A 19,746-nucleotide genomic window follows, 5' to 3' on the forward strand; every position below is an offset into this window, starting at 1 on the left:
ATAATCACAATCAACAGAGGTGATCTTATTTATCAGAGAGTGCAACTGAGCACCTTAATTCTGAATATATTAGCTTCCCTAATGAGGAAATGGAACATTACCAGCACTCCATCATTGTTGAAATGTATATAACTCACATATTGATCCTAGATGGTGATTTCTACTGCACTTCTAAACTGCTTAGTTGTGAGCATTTTCCTAGCTTGAGATATTTTACATTAGACTTGAGATACTGAGCACAGCATACTGGTTTGCTAAAGTTCATTTCTAGTTCCAATTTCTTTCAGTAAATGGCAAATATTTAACAAAAAAAAAAAAAGAGCCTTTAAAGTCATGTCAGGTTTTGATTTTGTTTTTATTTGTGGCACTAACAGACATCAATATTTTATAATTTATAATATATAGTCACATTAAATGCAGATGGCTAAATATTTTCGTGCTTTCAACAGTCCATAGCTATACATTTTAAATTCCAGCTTAAAGCAAAAATCTGCCACTGCTGTAGTCTGTGATTATAAAAATGTAAATGTACAAACTTCATCTTCTTCAGTTTCATTACAATATAGGAAATGTGAAAAAGCATTTTCATTTGTCCTTTTTAAGTTAATCAATTTAATGAAATATTTTCAAAATATGTACAACAACAACTACCAAAGTAGTTAACATTTGAAAAAGATGCTTCTATAAATACTTGTGAGACAACACACAACAGCCATACACATTAGAAACCAAGGGCCAACTTATGCATGACCTGAACAATAGACCACAAAAGTCCTGGTTACTGACATAAACCAGCTCCGCTTCATTTTACAGTGCAGAATGAATTCTACATCTTCGACCTCTATACTCTGAATCATATTTATAACCTTCACAGTCTCTTGCAAATAGAGATCCTTTAAGGTGGCTCAATATTTTTGAAGTTCCATGTTTGTTACCAGGGTTCAGCATATCTCTGCACATTAGCATTCTATACGTCATACCCCATAAGTAACTTTTCAATAGACACTGTCTCACACTCATTATTGATTGCCTGCTTTCTCAGAGCTCCAGCAGAGATACAAAGTTAATTTAATTTTAAAAACCAGTGACCCCAGCACATGACAATTTAGGTATCATACCTTTTTTCTTGTGATTGTTTTTTATAGATCTTTACTCTGGTTTTCACCCTAATTGCTTACAGCCCTTCTTGAAATCAAAAAAGAAGCAAGTGAATAGTTTGAAATAGTTATATATTTTTAACAGCTGGAAATGAGTATTACTTTTCGGATAGCTAGCAAAGTTTTTAGTTTTGCCCATAAACACAATTAAGTATTAACACAGGACTGCACAGTGTTTATATTCTTATTAACCTGCCAACAAGAATAGTTTATTGGCAACCTTAAATATTCAGAGGCAAAACACAATTCCTTGGCACAGAAGCTTTACAGCAGAGCAACATATTTTCCCCTTAGAACCATTATGCAGGAACACACAGAAAATTAACTACAACTTATTTTGGCTTGTAGTCAAGAGAATAAACTAAACTTCTTGATGTTTTTTGCCACTTCAGACTTTGAATGATGATTATGGGTGCATACGGGGTTAGATTTTCCAGTTACCTATTCTTTTTACATGATTCAAACGAGCAGAGGGACCTGTAACAAAGAAAAGCACATGATCATTCAAGATATTTTTAAACCTCCAACTGTTGACATTGTTAACCAAACATTCTCCCGTGGGGCTGTTTTCAAGCTTGGTTTCTTCATCTGCTCCTTGAGACTACTTAAGCTTATGTGCCTTTTTTCCTAGCTATATCACTTGGTTTAATGAAAAGTGCTACCCTTCCCCAAAAAACTCACACCTCATACATCCTTAGGTATTATGTTTGCAATTGTGTTATTTCTGGAGCATAGGTGATTCATTTTTCTGTGAAATTCCTTCATTTTGTGGAATGAACAGAAGCCCCGGCTGCAAGTATGCAACATTTTTTGCAGATGCATCTTTTACATCTGTTGCATCTAATGCAACATCAACAGTCAAAATCTACTCTCTATTGGTTAGCTGTCACTGGCCATGAAAATGAATTGATGAGTACTTTGCTTTCTGATTGAATGAAGGAAACTCCTGGTGGCTTTGATTCAGGAAAACACACAAATGCTTATCTTCCTTCCCAGTCCTCGGGTCATCTAAGCATATTCGTTATTTTAAATACATATGCTAAGGTGTTCTTCCAAATTCAAAGTTACTGAGCTTTGATTCTATCAGAGAGATATACATTAAGGTCAGCACAAAAGCTGAACAGGAATAATGCATTTGATCAAGTCTAAATTTTCCATTTTGACCCTTACTCTTGAGGAAAAAAATAGGTCATGGTATAAATTATTAGCAAGGTGAAAAGTTCAAATTATGTTTTATCTTCCAATTCAAACAGAGCAACAGCATGCAAATGCCTGCCTCTCACTGTGCATGGGAACTAGAATCACTTTATAAGCTCATTTGACTACCTGTATATCAAGCTTGGTCAACCTTATCATTGGGCCTCCTGCCTCATTTCCAGAACACCAAAGCATACATCAACTGTGGCTTTGAGTCTGTAATTTCTTTCATTGCGCCCACAGATACTGATAATAAGAAGCAGTATTTGTTCATTCACAATTATACTTCTCTGCTTATGTGAGAAGAATAGTCCACTGCTTGACATAAAGGTATGGAACTAGGCCATGCTTCCTAGAAGACACTCAACATGACATAATTCTGATCGACGTGTTACTTGTTGACAACCAACTCCAAATTATCCCAGAGAACACAGGGACTCCTTGCAATTGGTGCAGTAATTATCTTACCTGGCTCCTTTGATTGCCAACAGAATGATACACTGCACGTATCAAGAGCTGACGTGACCTAATGCTGATGCCAAACATCACCATGAATGCTTGTGGGAATTGTGATGGAGCCAAATTAGTTTTTAAAAATCTCAGTGAACAAACAGAAACGGCTACTTCGGTGCAACTACAATCTTTATTGGAAAATACATGGAATCTGCAGAATCTCCCTTGCACATACCATTAAAAAGTGGTCTGAAGCAATCACTTTACCAAGAGCAACAGCCTATTCTTCAGAGATATAACTTGCTTTCCCCACCACATTCAGACAAATTCCTCTGCGATATTTCTACCAAATCTCTGAGTACAGAGAGTTATGGCATATAAGCTAAAGCAACTTTTATAGCTTCCCTTTGTTCCCTTTCTAATCCTGCATGGACTTGTGCTGCAACTATACCTACAGCTAGACATCTAATGGGTTATTTGCATGTGTAGTTATGGTTTTTATCCACAAATAGTCATGGTAAATCCCAAGGCAAGTTACATAAGCAGAAAAATACACATCCATTGATATAGAGAATTTCAGACATCTAGCTGCATTATTTTGCATTTTATGAGATGGCAAATATGAAGTTGAATACTGCACATAGAGATCTTAACTATATGATACTGTTTGACACAATTTAAGGAAAACACTAGTTCACTTTTAAAATCAGAACGTTAAATGGTACAGCTCTATGACCTGAGTTCTGTCCACCAGAATTAGCCAAAATTTGGTCTCAGATGAGCTGTTTACTTCCTAGATCAGCTGATTCTCCTTTGCTCGCATGGCAGACCCCATGGCTGGGAGAGCCTCCTTGCTAGTGAGACATGTTCATTTCGCATAAGTAACCACCAAAGGCACCAGGGAACCCATCCTGGATGGTGGCTTTACTTGATGCCACCTCCCTGACTTGCTGTTGTACTTTGGATGTGTTGAACACCTGTCAGGTTCCTTGACAGATCATTTTAAAAACTGAAGAAAAGGATTACTTCCTTGTACATTGTCAGGTCTTCTCCAGATTGGTAAATTCATCCCATTCCTGTAATACATCCATGTCTCCCTTTCTTTTGGGTAGGATCTGTAGTGTAACCACTTTCTGGAAGGTCTCTGAACTGCCCTGCACTAGGGATGAACCACTTGACTGAGCAGGCTCAAATGGGCTTGGCACCTGCAAGAATTTTCCTTCAGGAGTCTGTGGACAGCAACAGTGCAATTCAAAGCTATTTTTTCAAAACAAAGAGTGATTTATTTGCCCAAACAGGCACAGTACTCCAAAAAACGGATTAAGGAAGAGAGAGGAGAGCTATGCAAATACTATCTTACCTATACTTGGCATTTCCCTCAAGCATCTATTTCTGCTCTGGTTTCTTTTGGCTGACCCAATTAGAGACTGTGCTGTGCAGACCCTGACTCTCAGCTAAGCAAGGTCAGCCTGCAGCAACTTCCTCATTTCCTGCACAGTGAATTTTTTAACCTTAAAGTTCATGACTTTAGCAAACAGCTGTGTAATCAGGGGAGGAGTGGAGGAGCTGCCTTTTCACAGATAATACTTGAGCTCAAATGTTTGTTGGGATGCTCCTTATCTAGGTAATTGATTGCTTTTTACATTTGCTTCCCATGACAGCTATGTTTGATCTACTTCCATTGCAACTAACCCCACATAAATAAGCACCGAGTCACGCATAATTATGCAACACAGATTTTTCCCAGCTCTATTAGCTAAATAAATGACTTTGCTGTCAGCAACATAGATTTTTCCCGGTTCTCCACAATATTAGCTAAATAAATGACTTTGTTGTCAGAAGTCTTTGTCCCAGAAGACTTTGAGAAGACAATGGAAGAGAAACAGATGCCATTACTGAACTGAACTACCTACTCTGCTGCCTAGTTGCTGCAACCAAAATCTTCCAGGAAGCAAAGCCAAAAACAGTGCTGTGCTCACATCTCCAAAACACAACATCATAGAACTTTGACAGAGGAGGCAAAACAAAGAAAAAATTTGCTTCAGCCCTGGCACAAAGCAACCTGTCAGCCACTGCCTACAAAAAACTCAGTGTTCCTTAGACACAGATAAAGGAAGAAAACCTTGATATTCAGCTATTATGTGCTCACTGTCCTCTATGGATTCAACTTTTGCTCTCACCAAGTTGTCCAATTGCAGGGAAGGATCAGAATTTGGCTCACAATATAATGCATAATACTAGAAGAGATATTAAAACACACTGGATAGAAAGCCTTTTCAGAAATCTGACAATATTTTTACTTTAATCAGTTATCAAGGGCTTGAGATCTCAGACATCAAAGTGTCATGATGACTTTGGCACACATAAGACTAACTTGCATATCCAGTATCTGGAAGGACAGCACAGTAATAAGAAAATCATACTCTGTCTTGGACAAAACACTGCTCTCTTTTATTTTCATAAGAGAACTATATAATGAAATGTACTCTTATGTTGTTTCAATGTCAAAAGTAGCAAAAATTATTCTGTCTTGGAAATGAGACAAGACAGGCACAGTATTTAGCAGAATACATCCGTCTATCTGGTGTACTTTCATGACCTGCACTGGTTATCCAAGTGTTTTGAAATAAATCCCCAATGATATGATAAAGACTTGTTTTCATGAGTAGAGCTATGGACTCCCTCAGAGACTTCTGCAAGAGCAATGCAGTTGGAAGAACAAGAAATTTGGAAGTATCTAGAAAACAACTGCATGAAGTGCCCTTCAATGTCCAAGTCCCATTTTTTTCTGTCAATTGGTCAAGTGGGGAAATAAAGGCCTGACTTCTTCATAATTTGTAGTCTTAAAATCACAGAATTTCTCAAATTGGAAGGGACCCATAAAGATCACTGAGTCCAACTCCCTGCTCCTCCCAGGAATGCCTAAAACTAAACCATATGACTAGGAGCATCATCCAGCTGCTCCTTGATCTCTGTCAGGCTGGTGCTGTGACCAGTTCCCTGGGAAACCTTTTCCAGTGCCCAACCACCCTCTGGGGGAAGAACCTTTTCCTGAAGAAACTTCCCCTGACACAGCTGCATTCCATTCCCTTGGGATCTATTGCTGGCCATCACAGAGAGGAGTCTGTGCCTGCCCCTCAGCTGCCCTCCTCAAGGAAAGCAGTGACTGCAATGAGGTTGCTCCTCAGCCTTCTCCAAGGTGAACAAAGCAAGTGTGAACTCAGCTGCTCCTCATAATTGTATGCATAACATAGATGTAATTTTTCACATGAAAAATTAACTGCACATCCAGGTTCCTGATGTAATCAGATCATGCTGATGTAAATTTCCCCGAAACACTGCTTTGTTTTGTGCCATTTGTCTGATTCTGTGGAATTTCTGGTTTATCAGAAAGCAGATTTTTGTTTTGACAACTTCTGAATATTAAAATTTGAGTGCATTTTAAAATTATTTAAATGAGGAAAAGTGAGCAAGTATAAAGTCTATTTACACATTTATGGTTGGTATCAGCTAACTCATGTGTTGGGAAAACTGTATCTGCTTTTCTACATTCCTTTAAGTCCCTGGATCAAAGTCTATTCTTGGATACTGCAGTGCAATATTGGGATGTCTCCACTCAGGACAATTGATCTGCTTCTCTTTCCCAAGAAACACCGTATAACTTGAGATAGGGAAGAACAAAATTTGATCAAAGAGATAAGTAAAGTTACGCCAAAAATCACACACAGGCAACTGAGCATTTAGTCATCTGGGAGCTGACCGATTCACATCTAACCACAAAAGTGAAACACACACAATTCAATTAATAAAGTTCAGGCAGACATTAAAATGACCTCACAGTTTCACTGACAGCTCTCAGCACATGTGATCAAGGTTTAAGTGCTGGGAATCAAGGTCTAGGACACACTGCAGAAGTTAGGAGAATATTTATTTATAAATTTGCTTCAGGGTCTCATATCTGATCTTTCTTAGGCTCACCTTGTCTACAGGACATCCAGTATTATCCCAGATAATACAGAATGAAAAGGTCATGAAAATGAAATTATAGTCATGCTCTTGATGGTCTCTTTAATAAAACACATTGTCTGTTCACATGGTTGCATATATGCATGGGTGTGTTTCATTAGCTGTTCAAAGGTTTCAAATACATTCCTGATCTTTGATTCAGTTAGAGGAAATAGTGCATGTACCTCCTTCTGATGGAAGAAAGGTCTGCCTAGAACAGTTTAAGAATAGTTCTGAAAACACAGCAAGCATAGGTTGCTTCATCCACTGTAAAATATAAAAGTACATTTACCTTTCTTAACTTTGCTGCTCCGGCACCAGAGCGAATGGCCTCCAGTAGGGCTTGCCTTGCCTCCATTGGATTACCTGAAGCTGTGGCAGAGGATTTAGGAGCTGCTGCTGACAGCTGCATGGGAGGTGGTGGTGGTGGCTGGACAGGGGCAGGTGGGATACACAGCTGCTCTTCCTGAAGGTCTTCTGCCTTCTGCAAGGACTGTTCTGCGTCCCTAAAACGCTGCAACTCTTGGGAGGCCAATGAGGAGATCTGCTCATCATGCAATTGAAAGAAGGTAGTTAATATCAAGCATGGCTAAACTGTAATTATTTGACATTAGATTCACTTTCAGTACCCCGATTTCACTTTTCTTGGATGATGTAAAACCCATAGAACTTTTGTTTGCTCATGGGGTTGAACATCTGTTACTACTCACTCACATCCCTCAGCTGGGCTGATTACCAGCATCGAGGACTTGGCATTGAATCTGTCTCAGAAACTAAATCTTTATTTACTGTGAGCTTCAGCATCCTGTAACTCTTCTTGGCATGCAAGGTAAGAGAGAAAGTTGGACTTGGTATTAATTTGGAAACAACCACAAGGGTTTTGGAATCAGGAAGATATATTAAGCCTGCAGTAGCCACCCAGGAATATGATTACTTTTTGCAGTCTGGGCTGCACAGAAATAATCTCAGATGACAGGGAAGCTCTTCCAGATCTGAGCTCTGAGACATAGCTTCACTGAAAAAAAAGCCATTAAGCCTAAAGTTTCCAGCCATACTTAAAAAAAAATAAAATACCAGAGAGAGCTGCGTGAAAGCACTGAGGACAAAATCAATTGATAATTCTTCCAAGTGTATTTCTATGGAATTTCAGAAACTAAAATTTCTGCACAAATTACCAGCTTGGAAACACATCCTACTTTAAATGCATCCAGGCAAAGAAGACAGTCTTTCAGACTAAGCCAGTTTTTCCATCAACTGTGTCAAGATATACTTTTTTCCATTAATACTGGTTACAATCATGATGAATTTTTAGTAATTACAATGATTCAGCAATTATTAAGAAATTCAGTACTACAGGCCAAATAGGTTTCCAAGCAGATCCATTATAATTCATTTCTCAGACAAACTGCAGCATAGCTTCTGTGGAGAAAAAGTAAAGGGGTCATCTCCCCTAAAATAACCCACAGAGAGCTCCTGTATTATATTCCTTCCCTATACATATATATACACACAATATATATATGAGCATCATGTCATGTTACATAAAAGGCAAACATTTGAGACAACCTGAAAAGGACACCACATCTGTACTGTGCCCTGTACACACACAAACACACTGATTTAACTAATAACATAATAATTAATAATTAACTAGTGCAGGTGACATGAAAAAGCATATGGTTTCTAGGTGACTTCCTTTAAAATCATGGCAAAAACTTCTCTGCCAGAGGAAAGTATTCAAAAAACTCTCAGTGATGACTTCATTGTCAGAGCCTCTTTTACACAAATTGCTATTTATTCCTAATGAATGCAGAATGCAGTTAAGTATGTGTGAAGATTGCTGCTGCTTAGCACATCTCGCTCACAGGCTCAGAGGAAGCTGTGCCCTACCTGCAGCAAGGGCAGTAGGATATTTGAGGGGTGAAGTAATTCCCTAACATAGGCAAGAGAATTTTTCTATCTCATGCCAGCTATCTGGATATGTGCTAATGAACTGAGTCATTGCACGAGGGAAAGGGGAACCTCTTTGCCAAGGACACATCTTTGGCTGGATTAGTCAACTGAGTGAAAACTAAGGCTAGAAAAATGCAGGTTTTGGCTATTAGAATAAGAAATGCTTTAAGGGTTAGATAAATCTTTCAGAGAGAAGGAATCATCCTGCTGTGGTGAATGTTGATGAAACATCAATATCAATTACTTGCATCATGTTAACAGATACATGTTAGCAGATACACAGCACGTATGAAGAATCCCTAGTGTGTTTTCAGGGAGCTGAGATTGGATATATAGGGTAGGTAATGCAAATATATAATCCAACTGCAAACTCCTAAACTACAGCTTCTCTGTGCAGAGAAGCTGTGGATGCCCCATCCCTGTTGGTATTTGAGGGCTGGTTGGATGGGGCCTTGAGCATCCTGGTCAAATGGGAGAAGTCCCTGTCCAAGGCAGAGGGGTTGGAACTAGATAATGCTTCAGTCCTTTCCAACCAAAACCATACTAAAAAAAGACCTCACCTAAATGTGAAAATTATGAACATTTGATGTCTTCTATGTACATTCTCTGTAATTGGTTTGGATTTCTATATGCTTCTTTCTAAGCTACAAGCACACTATTTAAAAGACCTTTAAATTTTATAGCAGAGAATAGGGTTGAACCTGCTGTGCTGTCTGCCTAAGTAAGATCTGGTCTTCTGTCATATGCTTACCCCCTCAATTTCTCTCTTTGCAGCACAATGTTTAATTTGTGGAATATTTGGGTTTATTCAAAACACTCAGAAGGAATAGAATGCCCTTCAAAGATCACTTACCATCCTGATTCCTTACCTTTTTTAGCTTTGAGGTGCCACAGTGGCCTCTAATTGCTGCTAGTAAGGCTGAGCGCTCATTCTCTGGCTCAGCGTATGAGAGTTTCCCGTGATTGCCATTTAATGCACCATTTGAAACCTAGAATATGAAGGGAATAAACCTCACATTGTTATTAGATATTTACTTAGAGATATCTTGGAAACACTTTTTGGCACTTGTACCAGAATCCAAACTATGAAGACTAATCAGTTTGTCTTTTTTTGGGCCTGCTTGTAAAACCTTATTCACACTGCACAGTAAGGGTATGTGTAGACAGTAATGCTGTACTTGGAGATGCAGTCCATATCCCCTGAGCATGAAGTCAGTGGCATACTATTATACCCTAGTAAAACAAAATGCAATTTTCTTTCACTGCAGATATTTACAAGTTTTCTCCATGTTCCTGTTTTTACATAACACACTGAAATGAGGGTTTGGCTCTTAGACTAACCTCAATTACCTCTCCTTTATCTGTGTCTATGCACCCTCTGCCTGTCAAGCTTGTGCAGCAGCCATGATGTTGTATAATATACAGGATGTGCAGAATAAGCAGCAGCTTGGTCTGCATTTTGCCATTATAAATTTTTCAAATGCCTTGCGTTCTCTGGCTCACCAGCAGCTGTACAAGTTACCAAACCTCTGGTGTCTGACAGGGTGAGTACAGGGCTCTGCAGTCTGAGCAGGTTAAAAAAGGTTTCCACTTTACCTTTCTGAGTTTTTCCTTTCCCCCTCCAGTTTGAATGGCTTCCATTAGGGCACTGTGCAATGATGTGTCTTTTGGAACTGGCTTTTGGATGACAGGTTTGAACTTCTTCTTTGGTCCGAAAATATTGGTCTGCACATTAAGATCCAGTTCACCAACAGTATTAACATCTGAATCATCAGGTTTCTCCTCCTGTTCTGACTCTGCATTTGCTGCTGCACCATTTAGCTCAGGTGAAGCTTTAAGTGAACCAACTTGTACACCATTAGTGGGACGCCATTTAGTGACTCGTAAAGACGAGCTCAAAGAGGATGGGACTCCTTGGAGATCAGGAGACTTGAGGGATGAGGCTGAATTAGTATGGGTCAAAGTCTCACACTTCTGGTCAAACACAGTCTTTTTCTCTGCTACACTTAGCTTGCTGTTTAAATCATGATCATCTTCTGCACTGTTGTTATCCTTTGAAGAGGATTTAGTAAGTGGGACACTGGCATTCTTTTTATAGAAACTCACAGTAGTTGCTTGATTTGGTGCCCTGATATTAACTACTTTGTTTTCCATGCCAGAATTATCACCAGGTGTAAACCTGTGGGATGCTTTCTGACTGCAAGCAAAAATACTTGAAAGGCTTTCTCTTGTTTCTGCTGATTCTGTTTCCACAGGGCTATATTTGGCCACAATAATACATCTTTTTGGTGAAACTTCCGCTTCATTCTTAACCTCTCCTGCCCCTTGCTTGTTTTCATCTTTCTCATTATATTCCATAGTGTCAGATTTAAAGGTAGTTGCATTGATGTGTCTTGCAATGGCAGAGGCAACATACTGACTTGAAGTTCTCCTGTGTGGCTTTACAAACGGGAGTTCCAGCTTGTCCTTACTAATGGCCGGGGCTGCTAATGGTGTTACCTGGGACTGGGTAACTGAAAGGGCTGGTTTGGTCCTCTCATTCTCAGATGGTCTTTCAGCTACCTGGGAAGTAACAGTTTGTGGTGCTGCAGGTTTTGGAGCTGAAAGACAGACAGGTTTGTGTTCATGTTTTATAGTAAAGGGCTTAGAGTTTGGGGTGACTGCTGACTTTTTAGGAAAATGCTCAGCAGAGTCGTCACTTTGCTTTTCCATAGAACTTGACCTCCAGAATGCCTTCACTTTCCCAATATGAATTTCCTCACTTTCATCAGAAGAAAAACCTTGTACAAGCTTACTAACACTGGTGTTTGGGCCTATAAGATTGCCCAGTTCATCTATCTTAATGGCACCAGTGGAGACTGAAACTCCTCTATCAAAATGTCTTACTTCTGGTTTGGGAGGGACAACTTTAAATGTTGTCATGCCCATTTTAGGTTCGTAGTTTGATCCTGAATTCTGGGCACGATGACACCATGTAGGTGTTGATGGGACTTCTACTTCCGTTGTTTTTGCTGGTGGCCATTTGATTTCTAACTCTGATTTACTTTTTTTCAGAGATTTCTCTCTGCTACTACATTCATTAACTGGATTTAGCTTCTCTTTTGCTGTACTGATTTCAGCCATGGCTTTGGAGTGAGATGGACTCAGCTTGGATTTACATTCCTCAAACTTCATACCATGTTTAGGAGAGGGTTCCAGTCTTAAGTTCTTTTCATTTCTTTTTTCAAAGGAGGATGTGAGAGATTCAAAAATATCTCTCCTCTGTTCCACAGGCAAGTGAATGAATTCATTTTCAGATGGTTGCTGATATATTAGGTCCTTGTATACAGCTCCACCATCTGTGTGTCCCTTATCAAAGGAGCCTGCATTGTTGTTTTTATTTGTGAAGTTTCTTGCATTAACAGAGTCTGCTGAGATATTCTGTGAAAGCTTAATCTCCACCTCTTGATTTTCATATGAGTTAGAGGTGCTAATTTCTGGAGCATCATCTATGATTGTTACTGGAACAGAAATGGAGACATCTTGGGCGGCCTCAACTTTTCTTAAATGTGGGTTCAAGGCTTCACTGGTGTAGTCAGAGTCAGTTACTGACAGGATCCACTGCTGCAAAATACATATACAATGTTACATATAGGCAGTATTTAGGCAAGACGACTATAAATTACACAAACAGCCAGTACAAATTTAAGCAAACCATGTATTTTAGTTACACATTAAGTAACTGACTTTTTTTATGCCTGCATTACAAAAGAAGGAGACGTCCGGGTCCTTCTTATTGTCGGGTTGCTGATTAGGATCGGCAAAATATTCCTGCAGTTCTGCTTCAGCCAGTGGGAAACACACAAATGCAGCTGAAAGCAGAATTCCATCTATTGTTCATACCTTATCTTTGACTAACTTATCTAAGTGATAAACATTTCACCACATGACTCCAAAGCAGAAACATTTCTAAGAAACAGCAAGCAACTCCAAATTATATTTCCCAGACCTGATTTGTAATAACAGCCCAGCTGAAGGATTTCCTTGAACAAGCAAAAAAAAACAAACAGTACTTTTATTTTTTCTCCATTCTTCTCACCCTTTATTACCAGTGACTCCAGAAGCCTCATTGTGCAAGAGGGCTATATATCCTCTCAAATTTGCTGGTATAAATCAAAGGTTGCAACACAAGCTAAGGAATGGCTGTGTCTGAGAACTCACAAGAAATCAAATCAGACTCGATTCCATCACAGAAGTATTAAAATGAAGATGGGAAGTTAAAAAAAAAAAAAATCAATGTCATTTGTTGACAAACCAATAATAGAGAAGTTGGGGTTTTTTTCACAGTAGGAAAAAGAGGAGCTCAATATGACATTTTATCTCTTCCCACTGTTTCATGTTTTCCAATTTTAACTTTTAAATGTGCCTGTTAACACAGAGGAGACACTGGGTACAAAAATGTTCCATCCTTTTCCACTTCAGAATGATAAAATAAAGACAGAGGGATTCTTCATTAAACCCAGAGCTAAATTCACAACTGATGTAGCTTCACTGAAGTCAGTGAAATTATACTAAATTTGGCCTATAAAATGTGTCCATTGACTGCTGTTCATCTCTTTTTGGTAGAAGACATTGAAATACAACAACAATCTGACATGCAGTTTGAAAAACATTCAGTGGGAGCCTATAAAAGGGTGTCTGCTCCTAAAGCAAAGAGCCACTTTGGGAGGACCACATTCTACCTCACACACGAGTTGTTCCCCGTGATCTCAGTGAGAAACATACAGGATGTCTCAAGAGTACAGCTTGATTCTGCATTCACTGTCTGTGTCTCTGTCTTTGGCACTTCAGAGGTAACACACACTTCCCTACCTTCTAAATCTTCATCCAGGTCAGCCAAAGTCTGCTGGAGCTGTGCTGCAATGAATGTATCTTCATTCTCATGCTTAGCCAAAGCTGTTGCTTCATCTGGCCTGCTAAAGGAAAGAGAAGAAAATCATTGAGTGTCTCCCCTTTCTTTCACTTTGCACTGTTGCTCTGAAACACACTATAATTTCAGCCCCTTTGCTCCCACTGAGGTACTCAGACTCATTCCCCAAAGCATGAAAACTGTGTAGCCTTACACACAAACCATCGTACTGACACATCCACATCTAGTAAAGATCTCAGTGGGGCTTGAGCAAACCCAGTGTGCTGGTAATCAAAAGATTACGATTAATAAAGCCTGCAAAGAAATGGTCTGGCTTCAGTGTGAAGTACACATTTCAGCTGGACTGCAGAAACACAGCATATGCCAAGACAAAGGTTTTGCACATCCATACAATTTTAAGGCAGACCACTAACAATCCCGTGCAGTCACTGTAACAATATATGTGCACCTTAATTAAATAAAAATTGCATGGTAATGAAAAATAAGTACACTCAAAGTACTGTTAGACAATCACTCTGCATCTTGAGGTATGAGAGGGAGTGAAAGCAGTTTCTAATGAAACACCAAGGGACCTGATTTTGCCAGAAAACTGATGAAGCTGTACAATGACCTAAGACAAGTCTGAAATCAGAATGAGTGCCAAGTGTTGATTTGGCTTATTAAAAGAAGAGAAGAAAAAGAAAATGAAACAAAATAAATCCTAAAAACACCCCCTAAAATTATAAAAAGAGAAAACAACAACAAATCAAACAAAAAACCACCTGTATGGCAACCTGGTACACAACAGTTCTTGTTCTTATTAGAGGAAAATCTTGATCAGCAGATCACTTTTATCCAAATCATCGAAACTAGAATTTCACATTGGACAATTTATTTCTTTCAGTTACCTCACCCAAATTTAAGATGTTGTGGTCTGTGACACTGTATCTATGTTTTTCCCTTGTGATTAATCTATTGAAAAAATTGCTTTCCATTCCAGCCACACTTAAACTAATTCTAACTGGGTGAAGCAGATTTGCCCTTTTCGAGATCATACCCTTAATTGCACAGATACAGTAACACATGACAGATTTTTTTTGTTAGTTTACCAAACACTACCTGAAAAATGCCATTTTTCTTCTTCCCTTTAAAATACTAATCTAATAAAAATGCAGGCATGTCTTCTGACATTGATTTAAATTTCGTCCAAAAATGAAGCATAATTTTTCGTTACTTTGTTGTTTGATTTTTCCCTTGCTCATGCCAGGAGCAACCGAAAGGACATGTTGAAGTATCAGGTATTTGATTTTATTTTACTTCATTATTTATTTAGCATTCAGTTCTCCTTTAGGTCTTTTGTAAAAGTCTGCAGCCTGATCCTTCTGCTTTTACCTAAAATGCCTTGCACTTACAAAGCTGATGTTGCGTATGCGGTATCAATGAAAACAACAACATACACCTCCAAGGAAGCCTTCCAAAACTGTCATGCACACATTGTTGCATATCTGAATACACAGATGGGATTAATTCAAGACAACAAGGCTTGATATATGACTAAGAGGTTTCCTAAACTGTAATCAAAGACAGAAATCAGTATTGGCTGTTTGAAATACAGATGAGGATACAGGATGCACTGTGACTGGAATAAAATTTCTTCTGACATCTGCTACTGACCTGAGCTTTGACAGGCCCTGAACATCCGCACAAGCCAGTGTGATCTTATGATGCTCAGGCTCAGCATCCACACAGAAAGATTCATGGTGAACTGAGTTTTTCCCCTGACAGATTATGAGGATGGTGGAGTTAATCAGTTAAAGTCTCCAGTGCAGGCACCTGGCGCTATAGCACTGCAGTCCCTCTGTACCCTGAGGCACACACACACACACACACACACACACATCCATAAATCAATGAGATTACTCATCTGACCAATCTGACAAAAAGATTTACACTTCTTGCAGCATTCAAGTTGGGAGAGAAGACTGGCAAACAAAACTCCCGATGTGAAGATGGCAGAAAGAAGGAACTAACTGAATTTCATATTGTTCTTGCAGTGGGAAGTTTCATAAAACAAATAAAAAATACTCTACTCTGAGTGCATGTTAAAACAATTTATTTGCAAACTCAGAGAGAGCATTTACAATGGGAGAACCATTCAAACTGTGCACCAGCTAAGCAACAAGTCTATCCATCATGGAAAGCAAATATCACTTTCTTTTTTACAAAGCTGGTCTTGCAGAATAGTTGCACACAGCTGGAGGCAAGTAAGTGACACACACTGAGACTCATTCTCTGACCTACTGTGGAGAAGGTGCTTCCAAAACCCTGGAAGAAAAATCTGTAAACTCACGAGACGTAATTTCATGAAGACTGTGCCAGCTCACCACCCTTTTGCTACCTGATTATATTTCCCTGTCTATTGCCTGACTTCTTTACAATGCAGCCAAAATCTGTATTACTAGGGTTGTCTGTGCTGGAATTTCTACAGGAAAAAATAGGCTTGAGAATGTTATGGGAAATTTGTCAAAAAAAAATTTGGGATGGGAACAAGCATTCCTGGGCTTCAAACATAGAGCATAGGTCCATTGCACTGCACAGACCAGTTCTTATGTCTATCAGTGGGAATCTTTCAATTTTCATAGAAAAATGAGCCTCTCCTTGCGGGGTACAACAGTCAGCAGTGGTATCTTTCATTATCCTCTGAGCACTTGTGCAGTGACTACACATAATTTGCCTCTCAATCTCTGCTTCAATCTCTTTACTTAGACAACTGGGATAATATTATCCAATTCACAGCATTTTTCTGAAGGAAAGAGAGCAATGCATTGAAAATGAAAGGATTCTTATTTGCTGCTCCAGAGGGAGCTTCAGAAAAAGCAGATATTTTCTTTTGCATTTCTAAATCTCTAAAAAAGAGCTACTGTTCGATGCATCTCCAAACTCACCTACAAAGCAAGCCAGAAGGTACAGATTAATCACATAGGGCTTTTCTGAAAATTCTTACTGCTGGGAATTTAGAATGGGCTATGTATTTTATGAGGTGAAGGTCTGGTAGTTTCCAGTAGCTCACATGACTTACAAATGTGCCTAAGAAGACTCTTTCTCACAGGAAAAGGAAAACAAAAGGGCCTCAATTTTATTTTTTCCATAGCCTTCTTCCCTTCTACACTTTTCTTTTGTTGACAGCTGTTCTGGCCAGAAGCCAAGAAAAATATTACTTATTTCGATACCATGTTTTACATTCTGGATAAACATTACCAGTGGTATTTTCTCATATATGCTTTTTTTTTTTTTCTTTGACTTAGGGAAGAACTTGATAACCTTTACGCTGCCTTCCTGGTTAAAATATGAGGTGCTAAAAATACAGCACTGGTGAGCATTTAGCCCAAGCTCGAAATGGCAAATGTGCACGGTTCCTGGAAGCCTGCGCACATATTACTTATGCAGATTAGCAGAGATTTGTGCAAGAGCACAGAACGAAGCAAAGTGACTACTAAACTACAGCATTTAATGTTCCACTGAGCTCAGGCTACAACGCCTAATTACTCCTTGGCAGTCATTTGCGCAGTTGGAGACAAAATGAAACTTACAGCAGCATTTTACCAAATTAGTGCCATGAGAGACATACATTTATGAGAAGGTTAACATTCTAAGACAGAGAGAAATTTCTCTGATAAAACTAGCTGGAAATGCTGCATAAAAATAAATCCTTGTGGTAAGACAAGGGATTTGCAATGAGAAAAGCTGCCATTTTCTTATAATCAAAGTTAGGACCTGTGGGTCCCTAAATGATAAATCTGACTCAAGTTTCTCTAAGCACTTCTTGGGAGGTTTGGTGAGCCTCATGTATGGCACCAGAGGTAGAGACCACACCTCCCACCATACCTGCTTAAGGACAACACAGACCTATGTAAACTGCAGAGAAGGGAGGGAGGAAGACATTCAATTACCCAAATGCTGATACTTGGTGCCATTTTAAATGCTGTAGGATATTCAAGACATCTGTTTGGGGCTCTTAGACTTAATGTGGAAGACAGGGAAACTTGTGTCCTGCCTGAATGGCAGCAGGTAAGAAGAAGCCTAGTAGCAGATATATCTCAAGTTAACTGAATGTTATTTGCAATCTCACTCATTTTGCACAGTATTTGCTGTACTGAGAGACTTGAGAACATGGTTCCTGTGAACCTGTTACTAAGTGGGGTGGGAGGACAGAGCCATTGCAAATAAGTCAAATTCATACAGGCACACTGGGCAGTAGGACATGCAGGGATGAAGTGACAACTGTGAGGTATATTGAGAGCATGTGAGGTATATTGAGAGCAGTCAGCTTCTCTCATGAGTCTTGGGCAGGTAAGAGGGACTGACCTACTTGGAAAACTGACATGGCTCCTCCAGTTCCAAAGACTGGGCTTTGGAAAATTCAGGCTCCTCTCCCTGGGACAGCCATCCCAGACTGGTACTGGGGAATTACATTAACCCTTCTTTATGTATCCAAATTTGTCCTCTTTAAAATGAATCCATGATATTCACCTCTTACACAAATGCTGCAAAGAGAAATGCTTCTCCCTTGTCTATATATCAAGGTGGGTGTTAAACAAGAGACTGATGCTGAAGGATTTCAAGCTGTAGGAAGTATGGCTGAAACTTTTAGAAAACAACTTGCTATTCAATCAGGCCAGAAAGACGACATTAAGCAAACTCAGGGTTTTTATATATTCATTTTTGTGAGTGATGTGGGAAAGTACTCTTCAAAAGTGGAGGTAACTGTTTTCTGAATAAACCAATTGTTTCCACAACCTCAGAGACCATTTCTCCATTCTTTCTATTTCTTAGGCTAGGTAACTTTTTTTCATTTCTATTCAAGGAAGTAATATAACTGCAGCAGGAGAGCAGCTGGAATAAGTGCTGGACACTGTAGTCACTTAACCTGACTCTAGCCATGACCAGACCAGTGATATTTTCCATTTCTACTGCCTCCTGTGAACTTGAGAATGAATTTTTAACCAAAGCCTGTTAAAATTTAAAAGTTGTAGACTGAACAATTCAGGACTGGTTAGATAGCAAAGTCATCACTTGTGTTTGATGCAAGATTTCTGAAATTGGCAGGCAACTAGGAAAGGGGAAAAGCATATGGTCATATTCCGTTGAATACCAGATAACGTTCTTTTTTACATTCTTAGGCAATAAAAAAAAAGCTGCACATAGTTTTGAGTGCAAGGAACAGGTATAACTTCCTTTCCATTTTTAGTTTGTGTTCTGTTTCCAGTTCTGTGGGACTACATCAAACAAAGGTCTTCACACTGCATTTATATCTGTGCTGAATAAAAGTCATCAGAGATTGAATTTAACTATTTTTTAATCCTGTAATACAGAGGTCCAGTAGTGTCTTCAGATATGCTGCCACCCAATTAACAATAAGAACTTGAAAATAGAGGTGAGGAGGAAAATGAAGCAATTTTTCAAAGGCAGCTGGGTTTATGGTCCTTTTACAATTTTCCTCCACAGTTACTGGTCAAGAATCTAAACAGAAAGTAAATGAATATGCTTTTGCATAATATCATTTTGTGTTGTAATGCTAGCAATCTCTAATTTGGTACATACCAGGGTGATTTAACCTTCCAGAGTACCCGACATATGCCAGTTCCAGGTCCTGCTGCTTAAGCAGCAGCTTGTAGTTGCTGTAATGCGGATGCACCCCCACTCCCCCTCCTCTGGCAACAGCTTCTCCACAGGAAAGGCCGCAGGCAGACAGAATTGCCAGAAATAGTCAGGAAAGGGGGCTGGCATGATTTAGATCTTAATACAGTCACATCACCTGTGTAATGTAACATTGCAAGTTAAAAGATGGTACAGTCAAATAACTTATCTTGATTTACACAGAAAAATAGAAATAGAAAAGGACCAGAGCCTTCCTCTTCTGTAAGCCAACACCAGGCCTTTAGCAACCCAAGCTGCTCTCTAATATTTAAAATATTCTACAGCTCCAAAGCATACAGTATTTTTCCAGTGGACGAGTTTAACTGAAAGGCTAATCAGTATCCTTGCCCTAGAATGACTGTGAGTATCTATTACTTAACCATAATATCCATCATA

The 19,746-nt window shown here is 39.1% G+C and overlaps 1 protein-coding gene across 1 annotated transcript in view; it reads right to left on the minus strand.

Moving 5' to 3' along the window:
• Positions 1-336: 336 nt before the first annotated feature.
• LOC118694637 (protein cordon-bleu-like) overlaps positions 337-19,746 on the minus strand; it is a 28,382-nt gene continuing 8,972 nt past the window's right edge. The window contains exons 3-8 of the mRNA XM_036395810.1: positions 13,617-13,717; positions 12,492-12,583; positions 10,362-12,368; positions 9,635-9,754; positions 7,105-7,356; positions 337-1,634 (exon numbers count right to left, since the gene is read on the minus strand). Of these exons, the coding sequence (XP_036251703.1) occupies positions 1,617-1,634; positions 7,105-7,356; positions 9,635-9,754; positions 10,362-12,368; positions 12,492-12,583; positions 13,617-13,717 (2,590 nt within the window). The 3' untranslated portion in view covers positions 337-1,616. The remainder of the gene's footprint in view (positions 1,635-7,104; positions 7,357-9,634; positions 9,755-10,361; positions 12,369-12,491; positions 12,584-13,616; positions 13,718-19,746) is intronic.

The sequence above is a fragment of the Molothrus ater genome, chromosome 1, assembly GCF_012460135.2.
Source record: "Molothrus ater isolate BHLD 08-10-18 breed brown headed cowbird chromosome 1, BPBGC_Mater_1.1, whole genome shotgun sequence".
Lineage (NCBI taxonomy): Eukaryota > Metazoa > Chordata > Aves > Passeriformes > Icteridae > Molothrus > Molothrus ater.